At 36.5% G+C, this 16,086-nt stretch overlaps 1 protein-coding gene across 2 annotated transcripts in view; it reads left to right on the top strand.

Moving 5' to 3' along the window:
- BNIP2 (BCL2 interacting protein 2) overlaps positions 1-15,429 on the top strand; it is a 28,227-nt gene extending 12,798 nt beyond the window's left edge. The window contains exons 6-11 of one of the 2 annotated variants that reach the window (XM_025389947.1): positions 2,635-2,737; positions 4,042-4,173; positions 6,014-6,100; positions 6,427-6,525; positions 7,285-7,320; positions 10,654-15,429. In XM_025389947.1, coding sequence (XP_025245732.1) covers positions 2,635-2,737; positions 4,042-4,173; positions 6,014-6,100; positions 6,427-6,525; positions 7,285-7,320; positions 10,654-10,705 — 509 coding nt within the window. In that variant the 3' untranslated portion in view covers positions 10,706-15,429. The remainder of the gene's footprint in view (positions 1-2,634; positions 2,738-4,041; positions 4,174-6,013; positions 6,101-6,426; positions 6,526-7,284; positions 7,321-10,653) is intronic. The other variant, XM_025389948.1, reaches the window with a different exon arrangement.
- Positions 15,430-16,086: the final 657 nt, after the last annotated feature.

Below are 16,086 nucleotides of genomic sequence, written 5' to 3'. Positions count from 1 at the left end.
TTGATCCCCTGTGCCCAGCCCTAAAACTTAGACTTTTTAACCTTAACTCTTAATGTGCCTTAAAATCCTGAACAAATTTTTTTTTTCCTTTTTTAAATTTTTTTGTTTTGTTTTGTTTTTTGAGACGGAGTCTCGCTCTGTCACCCAGGCTGGAGTGCAGTGGCGCAATCTTGGCTCACTGCAACCTCTGCCTCCTAGGCTCAAGCAATATACCAGCCTCAGCCTGCCAAGTAGGTGGGACTACAGGCACGCACCACCATGCCCGGCTAATTTTTGTATTTTTAGTAGAGACGGGGTTTCACCATATTGGCCAGGCCGGTCTTGAACTCCTGACCTTGTGATCCACCCGCCTCAGCCTCCCAAATTGCCTGGATTACAGGCATGAGCCACAGCGCCCAGCCCAAATTATTTTTTAATAGAGAACTCATTCACTCCACATTTTTATAGAGTACCCACTTTCCATACTTATGGGATATACAAAAATACAAGGCTTAAGTCCCTTCCCTTAAGAAACAGGAAAAGCTATAAAAGTTTAAGTTATAAATCCTGTGAATCTAACAGTACCATATATAGAAGTTTACCTAGGCACATTGTAAATAGTGCTAGAATGTTAGTGGCAAGTCAGAACACACCTCACTGTAGAGCATGTCACACTACCTTAAATCCTTCTAACACAGGACAGAGCGGCACATGGGTCAAGCAGATTGATTTTTTTTCGGAGTCATTTCCACTTAATTTACCACTTACTTTAATGCCAGATGCATTCCCCTGCTTATTTCTACAGTCTTCATTCATCTGAAAGCAAATCACATGAATATTTGTAGTTGCATTCTTCTGCCTAATTTAATCATACTCAGATGAAGAAAATGGCATAATCTGGATCAGGAAGTCCACAGACGTATATTATTCAGCTAGTTCACTGGAATCAAATTATAAGGCCTGATTTATGGCTTCAATCTCTTCTTTCAGAAATAACACTTTTTTATAGGGGAAAATAAGACCACCTTATCTTATTGCATTATCACACTTAATATATTTTGTGACTGAGTGATTAAGAAAGGTAGTGAAGATTCTGATGTTCTTGAAATGTTCAAATCTTTTCAAATGCAAATTTGTAAACAATAGATATGAAGGTTAAAGCAGAAGTATTTGCTACTAAATATGGGCTTAATATCTAAAGAAAGCAGTTGAAACATATGTATTTTAGCGCTGTTTTCCATTACTGAAAATTATGTCAGAGATGTAATTTAGTTTTTGGTTTTCTTTTTTTTTTTTGAGACCCAAGTCTTGCTCTGTTGCCCGGGCTGGAATGCAGTGGCACAGTCTTGGCTCACTGCAGCCTCCGCCTCCCAGGTTCGAGTGATTCTCCTGCCTCAGCCTCCTGAGTAACTGGGACTACAGGTGCACACCACACCCAGCTAATTTTTTATATTTTTAGTAGAGACGGGGTTTCACCATGTTGGCCAGGCTGGTCTCAAAACTCCTGGCCTCAAGTGATCTGCCCACCTCGGCCTCCAAAAGTGCTGGATTTACAAGCATGAGCTGCCGCGCCGGACCTAATTTAGTTTTAATGTCCTAAATTCTACAAAATGCTAGCATTTTGAAATATAAAACTTACCTTTTAAAAATCACTCGCTTATGGCTCTGGTGATGTGGCTTATGCCCAGCGCTTTGGGAGGCCAAAGGAGGAGCATTACTTAAGGCCAAGAGTTCACGACCAGTTTGAGCAACACAGTGAAACCCTATGTCTACAAAAAAATGTTTAAAAAGTTAACCAGGTGTGTTTGTGTGCGCTGTATCCCCAGCTCCTCTGGATGCTGTGAAGTGGGAAGATCCCTTGAGCCCAGAAGTTCAAGGTTGCATGAGCTGTGATTGTGCCACTGCACTCCATCCTGGGCAACAGAGCAAGATACTATCTTTAAAAAAAAATTTAAAAATTAAAAAGCACCCACTTTGCCCAGCACGGTGGCTCACGCCTGTAATCCCAGCACTTTGGGAGGCAAATCACGAGGTCAGGAGTTCGAGACCAGTCTGGCCAATGTAGTGAAACACTGTCTATACTAAAAATACACAAAAAAATAGCCGGGCAGAGGGGCGTGCGCCCGTAATCCCAGCTACTTGGGAGGCTGAGGCAGGAGAATCGCGTGAACCCAGGAGGCAGAGGTTGCAGTAAGCCAAGATCGCACCACTGCACTCTAGCCTGGGCAACAGAATGAGACTCCATCTAAAAAAAAAAAAAAAAAAATTACACCCACTTTAACCAGAAGCATAATATAAATAAATAAAAATACATTGCAGATGCTGTATTGTGTCTGTATTGTATTGGGTTATATCACTATATTTGTCTACTTGATAACATAGGGCTGGCTTTTTAAATATGCTAATTTAAGTGGTCTTGGGTTTTTTTTGGATTTTTTTTGTGACCACCGACCTTTTTAAATTTTACTGTTCTCTTTTTGGGAAGAAGAAATTAAAATTCTATATAAGACCATATAAGAGTTACAAAACATACATTTAATACAGAAGTTTGTGAAAAGTAAACTGTTATTTATAATTTACCAATCATACAGATGTCTTCTAAAAATGCATAAGAGTAAAATCATGTGGTGATACTGTCTTTGGTTTCTTTTTTAGGATATTATGGGGATGGATTAAATGCCATTGTTGTGTTTGCTGTCTGTTTCATGCCTGAAAGTAGTCAACCTAACTATAGATACCTGATGGACAATCTCTTTAAGTAAGTATACATTTAACAAAAACATTTGGACAGAATTTTGAGCTAATTAGATCTACACCTTAAGAAACTTAACCTTTGTAAAAATTATAAATATCCCAGTTCTTTGGGAGACTGAGATGGGCAGATCACTTGAGTTCAGGAGTTGGAGACCAGCCTAGGCAACATGACAAAGCCCTTTGTCTACACAATCAAAAAATTAGCCAGGCATGGTAGTATGGGCCTGTAGCCCCATCTACTCAGGAGGCTGAGGTGGGAGTATCACCTGAGCCCATGAGGTCAAAGCTGCAGTGAACTGTGATTTTGCCACTGCACTCTAGCCTGAGTGACAGAGTAAGACCCTGTCTCAGAAAAATAAATATCCCGTATCTTTTCAAGTGCAAGTTTGTGAACAACAGAATGAAGGTTAAAGTAAAAGTATTTGTTACTAGGTACAGGACTAGATGAGTCCTTATTCTTCGATATGATGAAACAATAGTTTTCCAATTCAAGAGAAAAATTGTCATTTTAAAATGGGGAAATATATCTCAGATTATTTGTTCCAAGTTGGTTTTGTTTTGTTTTGAGATGGAGTTTCACTCTGTCACCCAGGCTGAAGTGCAGTGGTACAACTACGGCTCCCTGCAGCCTTGGCCTCACGGGCTCAAGCCATCCTCCTACCTCAGTCTCCCTAGTAGCTAGGACTACAGACACATGTCACCACATCCTGCTGACTTTTTAATTTTTGGTAGAGACAGGGTCTCTCTGTGTTGCCAGGGTTGATCTCAAACTCCTGGGCTCAAGTAAGCCACCATGCCTTACCTGTCCCAACTGTTTTATTTTACATTTACAGGCACATTAAGTGTAAAGAAGTGATTTTTCTCTCAAAATCATGTGGCTAAATTACATTTACCCCTAGAAGGCCAATATAACTGAGCCGAATCAGTTCTTTTTCCACAAGGTCATTCTATTTGTCAGGTTAGTGGTGTTTTTAAAAACCATATTGTGGAAAGTTTCAAACATACACAGGGCTAAAGAGAAGTATATCAGATCTTCATGTATCAGTCACTTCAACAATTATCTGTTTATACTTTGTTCCCACTTCTAACCCCCAGTATATAATTTTAAAGCAAATCCCAGAAGCAAATCATCTAGAAACATTTCAGTATACATCTCTAAAAAATAACTTTTTAAAATAATCATAATACAAGCTAATGCAGTTTGAGCATTTTCATTGTAGGAGAGAGGAGGGAATTGTATAATTTAGAGAACCTAGTTCAGTTATGCACAGTGATTTTTAAGGCTTAAACTTAATTTGTTTTTTACAGATATGTTATTGGCACTTTGGAGCTATTAGTAGCAGAAAACTACATGATAGTTTATTTAAATGGTGCAACAACTCGAAGAAAAATGCCCAGTCTGGGATGGCTCAGGAAATGTTATCAGCAAATTGATAGAAGGTAATACACATACAAGTTGAAAGCTAGTCTGATAAATTTTTATAATGGCTTTAGTAGATCAAACTTTGTTTTCTCTTGCCTTTGTTTTTTTTTTTTTTTTTGAGACGGAGTTTCGCTCTCGTTGCCCAGGCTGGAGTGCAATGGCACCATCTTGGTTCACTGCAACCTCTGCCTGCCAGGTTCAAGCGATTCTCCTGCCTCAGCCTCCCAGGTAGCTGGGATTACAGACATGTACCACCACGCCCAGCTAATTTTGTATTTTTAGTAGAGATGGGGTTTCTCCATGTTGGTCAGGCTGGTCTCGAACTCCTGACCTCAGGTGATCCTCCTGCCTCGGCCTCCCAAAGTGCTGGGATTACAGGCATGAGCCACCACACCCGGCCTTCAGTTGCTATTTTAAAACACCATTTATTTTTTAAATTTTACTTATTAATTTCATGGCAGGTTTCTATTTTCTAAAGATAGCATTTTAGAATATTGTGAGGGAAATCAATTTTGATTTTTCTTTAAAGAATAACCTTAATTCTTCTAACTTACAAAGTAGCTCTATATTTCTCCTTATTTATAAGGAGAAATTGAACACTTTCTCCTTATTTATAAGGTGCAATTTTCTCCCCATTGAACACTTTCCTACTATTTACATCTTGGGAAAGGATGGAGAATGTAGTGTGTTTCCTATTTTATTACATTCTGAGGTTTGCCTAATTTATAGTGCTTAGGATGTTTTATGTTTTTGTTTTTGTTTTGTTTTGAGACAGGGTCTCACTCTGTCACCTAGGCTGGAGTGCAGTGGTGCAATCTCTGCTCACTGTAGCGGCGACCTTCCAGGCTCAGGTGATTCTCCCACCTCAGCCTCCCAGGTAGCTGGGACTACAGGCTTGTGCCACCACACCCAGCTAATTTTTGTATTTTTTGTGGAGACAGTGTTTCAGCATGTTGCCCAGGCTGGTTCTCGAACTCCTAGACTAACGCGATCCACCTGCCTCGACCTCCCAAAGTGCTAGGATTACAGGCATGAGACACAGTGCTCAGTCTTTATGTTTCTTAATGATGCTTGTTTAGTTGTAAAAGACTTTCTTTGGAACAAGCTTTTGAAGCGTATTGTCTTGGGAGTTAGTCATTAGTACTTAATGGAAGGAATGTGATCTTCCAATTGGTTTGATCTTGCCATGGCTAATTTAAATCAAGTCTAAATTTGACATTGGCTAGCTCTTGTGATTATATATGTATCTCACTTTATGTGTGAAATATGCATAATGCAATAAGTTTGTATTTAGTCATTTAAAAAGAAGAGCTCTAGGATAATACCTTTAATATTTAATCAAAACTTTAAATTCCTTGAGAATAGGAGTTAGATCTGATTTGTTTTTGTTCCTGTGGTCATCTTCTCCACTCACACTTCTCTGCCTGCACAGTGCTTTTCGTGATTTTGAAGAACTTAGCACCAGTTTCTCCCTAGTCTTGGAAAATGAGGATAGTTTACTTTTACATTCAGGATGGCCTCTTTCCCTGGTTGACAGAGTCCTGAAGACAAGTGAATGTGTATGCTAGGAGACATTTAATAACAGGCTATACTATGGACATAAATTTGGCCAAATAAAGTAAAGTTCATTTCATAGCAGTAGGAGGGACCATCAGAATTCAAGAATCCTTTTTCTTGTCTACAGGGGTATCATACCTAAATGAAAACTCCTGGGTGAGATTTTTCAACTATTATTTTGTATAAAGTTGCACATATTTATTGATGTCTTGACTTTTAGCATTAGAATTTATAGATATTTTTAATTTTCTTTGTGTATGTGTGTTTTTATGTTTTGTTTTGTTTTTTTATTAACTCCAGGTTACGGAAAAATCTAAAATCCCTAATCATTGTACATCCTTCTTGGTTTATCAGAACACTTCTGGCTGTTACAAGACCATTTATTAGGTAATTTTTGAGAGCCATTGACTTTAATTTTATTTTAACTTTTTCATCATTTATTTTTAGTTAACACATAATAACTATACATATTTATGGGATACAGAGCTATATTTTGATATGTGTATACATTGTATAATGATCAAACCAGGGTGATTAGCACATACATCACCTCAGACATTTATCATCTTTTTGTGTTTTGAACATTCAAAATGACATGAGTTTTTTAAAAAAAATTCTTACATTTCTATATAAGAAATTTTTGTATCTTGTAACATTGTATCCATTGTATTTGTCAGAAATATGGAGGTAATTATTTTTATTTTCTTCCATAGCTCAAAATTCAGCCAAAAAATTAGATACGTCTTTAATTTGGCAGAACTAGCAGAGCTTGTCCCCATGGAATATGTTGGCATACCAGAATGCATAAAACAGTATGTTTTGTTTTATTTCCTTAATTGTATTGGATCTTAATATTTTGATGTGCAACGGATGATACTTTTCAATACTCATTCTTTATGTATTTTATAACTCTGTGTGTCTGTGTGTGTGTGTGTGTGTGTGTGTGTGTGTGTGTGTGTAACAAAGAAAAAGAGGAAGAAGCCATTTCCCACACCATCCCCATAAGTTAGAATTTTCTTCAGGCTGTCAATTGAAGAACTAGGATAAATTATTTCTGGTTGTGATTCATGTTATACTTTTTAGACTGGTTATAATCTAAGAGATGATTTTTCTAATTGATCAGTACTAAAGAACGTTCTCCAGACTTGAACATGGTGCTCAACAAATTTGAGTAAACTCATCATGAATATTATTATTGAATAATTATATTGCTAAATAAATAAAAATATTTAAATCATTATAACCTTAATGTTTTCCAGTGACTGAAATTTTGTTCTGATGATCAGATTCACATTCTTCCATGTAACTTCTTGGACTTGATAGAAGGCTGTTAACATAAATACCTGAGTATTACAATGCATGTGGAAAAGTTTCTTTGTTCTGCTCACATGAGGTTTTGCTCTATTTAATGTGTGAAAGTCAGATTTATTAAGTCAGTTTTTACTTTCTACATCATGTATTAAATATTTTTCGTTTTGCTGGAAAATGTAAATGGGTTTAAGTACCTTTTTTCAAGTTTTTATTCATTTTCATAACATGTATATTTACTGAAATAACTCTTCCCTACAAAGGTATGAAGAAGAAAAGTTTAAAAAGAAACAAAAAAGGTATATGCACACCTTGACTGGGTTGCATCTAGACTAGTCCATTTGCATTGCAGACTAACTCTTCCTTATTGGTTGGTTAGCTTGTAGACAAAGATAATAGCATTTGTAAATATAAACGTACCCAACTTCCAAATACAGGGTGAACCCAGAGTTCCTAAGGCTGAATATGACTTGGATTCACCCTGTTTTATTGCCATATGTGATGCCAATTAAGACTTAAAGACCACGGACCTTTCTCTCTCCTTCTTAGTCTAAGTACTAATGGTGAAACCACAGAAATTACTAAAAATGGTATTTGGAACACCAAATAAAAGACTTCAGTTGTTTCACCATTTTCTTTAAATGGCTAACTTGTGCTTTTGAAATATTTTTGCAGACTTTTTAAAAGCTATCCATTTATTTCCCTGGGGTTGATTATTATATTTGCAATGCATATATTCTTTGGCTAACCAACATTGATTTCCTTTTATGCTTAAATTAAATGGCTTGCTAACCAGTCAAATTCTACATGTGATAAAATACCTAAAATCTCAGTGTCCCATTTAACAGTTAAACACTCTGCTTTCTATTTTAAATTTAATTTTGAACACTTCTGCTTTGAGCATAACAAACTATTATCTATCGATACCTTGACATAAATGGTGAAAGAAGGCAAGGGTATAAAATACTTAAAATTTTATATACTAATTTAGAAAAATGTAGAATTTGGATCTAGTTTGTTAGATCTTTAAAATATTGGCAATTAAATTAGCGAAACATAGTTTAATGCAATCTTAAGAGTTATGGTGAGAGATTTATATGTAATTATCTTGACCATTCTAAGGAGCCAACTGTAACTAACTGGAACATTCTTAACTTTGAACACATTTTGTTTCTGTTGATGAGTGAGAATTCAGTAGGCCTTGTGATAGAATCAGTTTTACACTTCTATATGACACTTCACAGTTTAACCAACACTTTAACATAAATGTAGACAGTGATTTTAGATCATGCTGATTTCTCATTCCTTTCTAGGCATTACTGTGCATCCGACAGACACGTGACTGAAATTAAAAATATGATTTGTAATTGTAGAATATTTTGAAGCCAGCCGCTTCATAGATTTCACAGTGAATTGCCTTTGTTGATAAAATGTGCTGTATTAAGCCTTTTTTAAAAAAAGTTTTTAATACTGTAAAGTAATTTAGACATCAGAAAAAAATATGGAATTTGTACTTTAAATGTATTGTTTGAAACTGGTCACTATTTTGAGTTTTTTTAACTTGTGTTTAACCATAAATACAATTATTACATGTATCTTTCAAAAACTTTGTGGTTTCTGTAGTTTTTTTAGTCTTAAAAAATAATAAATTTTTGTCAATCTGAAAAGGATAAAATTTAATTTTTAAATTAAATTTAGATAGGCATGTTTTGTTTTGAGACGGAGTTTTGCTCTTGTCACCCAGGTGGGAGTGCAATGGCCCAATCTCAGCTAACTGCAATCTCTGCCTCCTGGGTTCAAGCGATTCTCCTGCCTCAGCCTCCCAAGTAGCTGGGATTACAGCCTCCCACCACCACGCCTGACTAATTTTTGCATTTTTAGTCGAGACCAGGTTTCACTATGTTGGCCAGGATGGTCTCGAACTCCTGATCTCAGGTGATCTGCCCACCTTGGCCTCCCAAAGTGCTGAGATTACAGGCGTCAGCCACCACACCCAGCCTAAACCAAACTTTACAGAGGCTAGGTACAAGGGAGCTTATTTAAGGTGGCAACTCCATGATATGATAAGTACTGGTGCTAAGGAAAATACGAAACTATGAGTTCCTATGGCAGGTTTTTGGGGAGCAGGGGAAGAAGGAGTAAAACCATTTTCTTGAAGGGCTTGTGGGGAAGAGGGTTGAAGAAATGTTGACAACAGTGACATCCAATGTCCCCAGTGATAGAAAAAGGATAGCAGTTTTAAATGTTTCTTTCAAACAACTGGATGCAAGTGTGGCCATGCAGATACAGATTGTTAAAATGTTTCAGGGGAGTTTAAAAATAATTATGAAATTAGTTGGTAAGGAAATTTCAGATGTTAAGAGGATTTGATATATTTTGCATGCCTTATCAGAAATACGTACATTCCAAATTTTTTATAACAATATTTAAAATATTTTAAAATGTTACTTTGGCTTTACCACAGACCAGGGCTTTTAGGTCTGTTTTACTAATGTTCAGGTGGACATAGTAATGGGTGATAAGAATAAAAACATACGAAAAATATTTTTCTATATCTAATACCAGATTGTTTTAAAGGTCCCTGCATCAGTTATTCAGACCACTACAAATGTAATAGTAATAGACTGTTTGTTATCTTTGAAAGGTTGTAATTATTATGTGGTAATTATGTAATCCTTCTAATCCCCACATGTCTAAATTTTGATATGACTGATGTCCAACCCACCACTAAATAAATAAGTTTTTTGATGGGTTTTTGTTTTGTTTTGTTTTGTTTTTTGAGACAAGGTCTTCTCTGTCACCCAGGCTGGAATGCAGTGGTGCAGTCTCGGCTCACTGCTGCCTCCGTCTCCAGGGCTCAGGCAGTCCTTCCGAGTAGCTGGGACTACAGGTGCATGCTGCCACACCTGGCTAATTTTTATTTTTTGTAGAGACAGAGTTTTGCCATGTTGCCCAGGCTGGTCTCGAACTCCTGGTCAAGTAGTCCGCCCGCCTCGGCCTTCCAAAGTGCTGGGATTGCAGGTGTGAGCCACTGTGCCCAGCCAATAATTAATTTATATTTAGATATTTTTGAATGTTAAATTCTTAAGGCTTCATACTGTCAAAACAAATTTAAGGCATTCACAGACTGGACTGTGTACCAATAAGTTTTGGAGAATAATTACGGGTTCTATAAGGATGCATTTTTTTATCACTGGATTTTAAAATATTGATTGATGAATTGGTGGCGTTCGTGGCACTTTCATATTTTAGTTAACAGAATCATTTTTGAGGGAGTTGTTTTTCCTGCCAGTTTCTTACCACCTGGATCCTCACCACAGCGAAGTTACCGGTCAAGATTTTAATATGCCATGTAACTTGAACTTCTAAGAAAGTTTATATGCATTTGTATGTAAAGTATTTTATAATCTTTAAAGAAACAACAGTCACATTTCTTGCCAGAGTCCCCCTGCCTTTAAAAATTCTCTTTTCTGGTTGGGGAAATGATGTCTGGTAACTGTTTTTACTACGTCTGCTTCTTTGCAAAGCTTCGTCTTTAACAGAGTGATATTCTATGCTAAAATAGTCATTATTTTTAGAAAGAAAATTGTTCAGCTGCTGGTTTCTCATTATATATATTCTTCATTAAACAGAGTTGATCAAGAGCTTAATGGAAAACAAGATGAACCGAAAAGTGAACAGTAAGTTTGGCACCTAGTCCAAACAAGGCTGAAGAATGTGCTGATGGAGCAGTGCTGTTTTTGCATTCATAATGCATTTATTGGCCCATATTTTTATGTAACCTGTTACAAAACCGACTTGACTTTTTCATAATGGACTTTTGTATTATACAAGGGACTGTTCACTGCTGTATTGGTTTGCAAATCTCTTGAATTTAGCTCTTTAATAGCTAACTATTATTATTTTATATTTTGTATTGCTAAATAGCAGAGAACTACACTATATAAAGCAGTTTTTGCATTTGTTTATTGAATGATGCATCTTCCGTGAAATATTTATATGCGTAAATGGCAAGGGAAAGAAATAATATATATTTTTATGTTATTGAGCAATATTTTTTAATGTGTACCTGTCTTATGGAAGAAATATGCAGGTAAATAAGACCATGATTTTGTAAAGTACGTATTAGAATTTTTGTTTTTGTAAGTTGTTAAATACATTTCCTGGGTAACTTAGAAAATTAAGTTTCTCATAAGGCAACAGACGGTTAAACTGATTCTCATGAATTGAATACCCAAAGATCATGTATATAATCGAAGTGTATTAGTACCATCCCAAGATTTTTTTCTTATTTAACATATATTGTTTCATAATTCAGCAAGTACAAATGCAAGTGCATTGCACACTTTTTCCTTTTTAAACTTAAAGACAAGTCAAAAAGCCATTTTTAGAACTAGAGGATTTAAGAGGCTAGGAATTGGGGTTTGTGTATATGTATATATGGGACATTTTATCTTCTGGCCCAAAGTCAGAACTTTATAAAAATCTTGAGTTTGTTCACTAATGTGAAATAAGCTATGTGTCCAGGGTATTGCTCCCCTGAGTGTGTGTGAGTGCTGAGTAGTACTGCAGAGAATGATGAGTTATTCACTGTCACAACTTTTTCTGTAGAAAACAGGGGCTGCTTTTTAAACTGCTCTCACTATGGGCACTTTACCAAAATACTTCCATATCAATTATTTGAACTCAGTAGTTGTTTGAGCTAGTTAGATCTGGTGTTTATTCAAGTTTCTATGAAATCATGTTTGACAATACTGTAAATTAGGTTAATTTTGTAAGTCTGAGAGAGCATCATTATATTGTGCTGTTTTGGATAACACATTTGTTACAAGCATTTAAACTGTTTCATTTGGTAAGTACCTTTACATTGAAATAAATTGTGTTTGTGCCTCCAAACAGAAAGTTTAATTACCGACAAAATTATTTCTAAAACAACAGATTGATCTAATACTGTGTCATATACTTGAAAGACTCATATACAGCTGATAGACATAATACCTGCCAAATTTGAAGGTCATGGCTACTCTTCAACCCTTCCTGTAAGGTATTTTGCAAAACAGTGGTCCAGGGTAGCAAAACTGAAGTGGATGTGAGCTAACTTTTTAGGATTTATTCTATCCTAGATTGAACACACATGTGGCTGTTACCATTCTCATGTACTTATAAGCCTTCTGTTACAAAAGGGAACTTTCCTATACTTTTTGTCCTCCTCAGTCATAAACTTGGCATGCTAACTTAAAACCAGTTCTAAGAGAGAGATGCTGGAGGATTCCCAGGATGAAACATTCCTCAGCAGCCTCCTGACTTAACCTGGATCCAGCAGCTCTTGGCAGATCCTGAACTAATGTCATTACAGTGAATTGAGCCAAAACCATTACTGCTTGCTCACATCTTAGGAACACTTTTTATTGAAGAAGCAAACTAACAATAACAAGTTAGGCATTCCTTCTGAATTTACCATATGAGGATTATGTATAAACAATTGTATTGAATTTGTCATTAGATTCTTTATTGGTAGACGATTTAACGTAGTCTTTCATCTATACATCTTTACGTTGCTCAGAATGGGCTGAGGTTTTTAATAGGTGGTTTTCTACCACATTAAGTACTTGGTTCTTCAGTTTAAAAAATACGAAGAATAACTTCAACTCTTTTTTGCGTTATTTTGATTTTTGATTTTGCAGTCATTGCTCCTAACGGTAGATAAGTGTTGCAAAAGTGATGTTTTTCTGAGTTTTTTTTTTTTAAGTAGAAGACTGTTCTGTTAACCATTAAAATTCAGAGACAACAGTGATAACACCTGGGATATAATGAAAATGAGGTGCTGTGAGTCAGTAAACTAAAGGGATACCTGCTTTAACCTACACCTGAATGGAATCTGGTATAGAGATGTACCCACAATAAATGTTTTATAAGATTTAAAATCATAACTAGTGGGTTAGAGGAAAAGCACTTACTAAGTCTGTTGTTTCTAATCTATAGCTATGCAACATTTTCCCATATTATTCCATTTTAATTTCCCATTACTGACTGAGGTGAAAGTATATGTGATTGTACTTTTTATCTTTCTGTTGGGATCGTGTATCTAATTTAACTGGCTTATTTTGATGCTTCTGTCACTAGGCTCTAAGTGCCCCTTTTTTAGTCAGAAGTTTTTCATGTGAAATAATTTGATTCTGTGTTCTGCTTGATCATACTCTTAAGCACCAAGGGAAGATGTTCTATTCACCCCACAATTTAAGCTTAACAGTCTAACTCGGAGGGAGATATGCAGAAATATGATTCTAAGTAGGGTCTAGCAGAGTCATTGGAAAGTGATAAAACTAGGAAGTAAGAGAAAGCAAACCTTTATAAAGGGATGAAGACATAGCTGTCACCTAATATGCCACTGTATGTGTGTCCCTTTTTTTTTTTTTTTTTTTTTTTTTTGAGTCTCACTCCATCACCCAATCTGGAGTGCAGTGGCACGATCTTGGCTCACTGCAACCTCTGCCTCCTGGGTTCAAGCATTTCTCCTGCCTCAGCCTCCTGAGTAGCTGGGATTACAGGCACACGCCACCATGCCTGGCTCATTTTTGTATTTTTAGTAGAGACGGGGTTTCACCATGCTAGGCTGGTCTTGAACTCCTGACCTCGCTATCTGCCTGCCTCAGCCTCCCAAATGCTGGGATTACAGGTGTGAGCCACCGCGCCTGGCCACTTGTGTCCTTTTCATATTTCACTCTTGCTGAACATTGATTTACTCTTCCAAAATGGACATCACTAGTAAGTGCACTGAATACTGAAATATGCTGATTGGCAAGCATATATCTGTAGCTAGAATTTTTTCAACCATAATTCCAGAATTTAAAAAGGTAAGAGATCTGCTTTTTGATAGAGGCCTTTTAAAAAGACTGTATAACTTTTCTATTTGGCCGTTTATGTGAATGCTCAGGGAATTTGGAAATGTGTTTTATACAGAAGTGGCTTTTTATATTTCTTAAAGTGATAAATTAGCATTAGGACATACCAGATAGAACAGGCCAGTTTCCTGATGAGGTTGGTAGAGATGTGACAGTAGGTTCATCCTTCCTTTTCCCATGTTATATGCAGAGAAGTGTTAAACTTGCTCAAGCAAACGGGAGTAGGAGATAAAGCTGAAAATAGAGATTGCTACACCATTCTATTTTGTTTTCATGCCTGTTTTTTCCTCTAATCCTGTATGGACATTTGAGAAATGGACCACAAATCTGAGCGGGATAGAGTAAAAGGTATTAATGTATGTACTTACAAGTTAGGCCTATTTTGCTGTTAAAGAGTCTGTCTTGTCATAGGTCATAGGAAGTGTGTAGTTTGAGTTGCTGGGAGAAAGAGTCAAGAACTTAGACTTGAATGGGAAGGCCAACTGGTGACGGAAGTGGGGTATTATCTACTCAATGTTCTAAGCTAATACAAAAGAATTACCTGGCAAGCATCCCCCTCTGCCCTTCTTGAGATTCTGAATGAATTTAGAATCAGATCAGTGGTGAGACCCAGTTATGTAACTTTCCTTTGAAGTTCTAAATGATAATTGAAATTAAAGTAGTATGGCATGTTTAACAGTAAGGAGTGACGATAAAATTTAAATATAACAGTATGTTGCAACAATTTATAGTAGACCTACTTATGTTTTGAGAACTAAGTAAAATGCTTTGAAAAGTTCACATAAAGCACTTAAGCACCAAATGAAAATGATTTTGTGCTTTCAAATTAATGATATTAGGCTTGTAGGATGTCTTAGAATAAAATATGATTCTAAGACATCCTACGAGAAGTTAAAACATTTGTATTTTGAAATTTGTACGCAGTTTGGCTAAGGAGGAACTTGGAAATTTTTATGCAGTTTGGCGAAGGAGGAACTTGGAAAATAACATTCATCAGCTTCTACACAGCACTTTTTGTATGTGGACTTTGTAAAGTTTAATGTCCCTTTAACAGTTGCTTGTTTATTTGTGTAAACCTAACTAGTAAATATTGATGGTGTTCAGGGCCACTGACTTGCACAGCCCTTGGAGCACTATTCGCACAGAACACAATTCAGAGTTTGTTAAGACCTTAACGCACTTTGATATCTATTTCAAAAATACTTTTGTTACCACAAGTTCATTGCTGTCATTTAGACAAAATTAATGTACTGTGATGTTTTCCTACTCTTAGGATGATGTTGCCCAGCCTAGTACTGTCATTTTACATTGTGAGAAATTCAGTTCTGATGTCTGTGTGTGCAAGATATTAATGTGGTCCCTGTAAGAAATACTATAGTTGGTCATGATTTTCTAAGGAGATGTAATATTTTCTTTGACCTGTTAGGAATATAACTTGTGTCTTGATTTGTTGCACATCATATTTTTTGCAACATTAATGAATTTAAATAAATTAATTGGAACGTTCGTCTTTGTCTTTTTATCACATTTTTCTTTCATTATGCTACTAAATTTTTGCTTTAAATTATCCTATAAACCTCTTAAATAATTTCAGACCTCTACACTTGGTTCCCTTTCTGTAGTCTGAGTGCTTCTATTCTTTGGGGATTAGAGAGTTCAGCCTGCTTTATTTATTTATTTATTTATTTATTTATTTTATTTTTGAGACCGAGTCTCGCTCTGTCACCCAGGCTGGAGTGCAGTGGCGCCATCTTGGCTCACTGCAAGCTCCGCCTCCCAAGTTCACCCCATTCTCCTGCCTCAGCCTCCCGCTTAGGTAGGACTACAGGCGCCCGCGACCACGCCCGGCTAACTTTCTGTATTTTTTTTAGTAGAGACGGGTTTCACGGTGTTAGCCAGGATGGTCTCCATCTCCTGACCTCATGATCTGTCCGCCTCGGCCCCCCAAAAGTGCAGAAATTACAGGCGTGAGCCACCGCGCCTGGCCCAGCCTGCTTTATTTTAATATAAAAACAATAGTGAAACTTTGTGTTTCATAGTTGAGAATTTTTTTAAATTAATGAGGAAGCCAAGGATGAAACCATGAGTGGCTTGAAATGAAAACATGGCTTAAATAAGAACTTGTTTAGTTCATAGACCTGCTGAGAGGTTCCAGCTGATAAC

This window comes from Theropithecus gelada, chromosome 7a (assembly GCF_003255815.1).
Source record: "Theropithecus gelada isolate Dixy chromosome 7a, Tgel_1.0, whole genome shotgun sequence".
NCBI classification, from domain to species: domain Eukaryota; kingdom Metazoa; phylum Chordata; class Mammalia; order Primates; family Cercopithecidae; genus Theropithecus; species Theropithecus gelada.
Note: the sequence above shows the minus strand (reverse complement) of the source record. Positions and strands in the feature narration are given on the sequence as shown.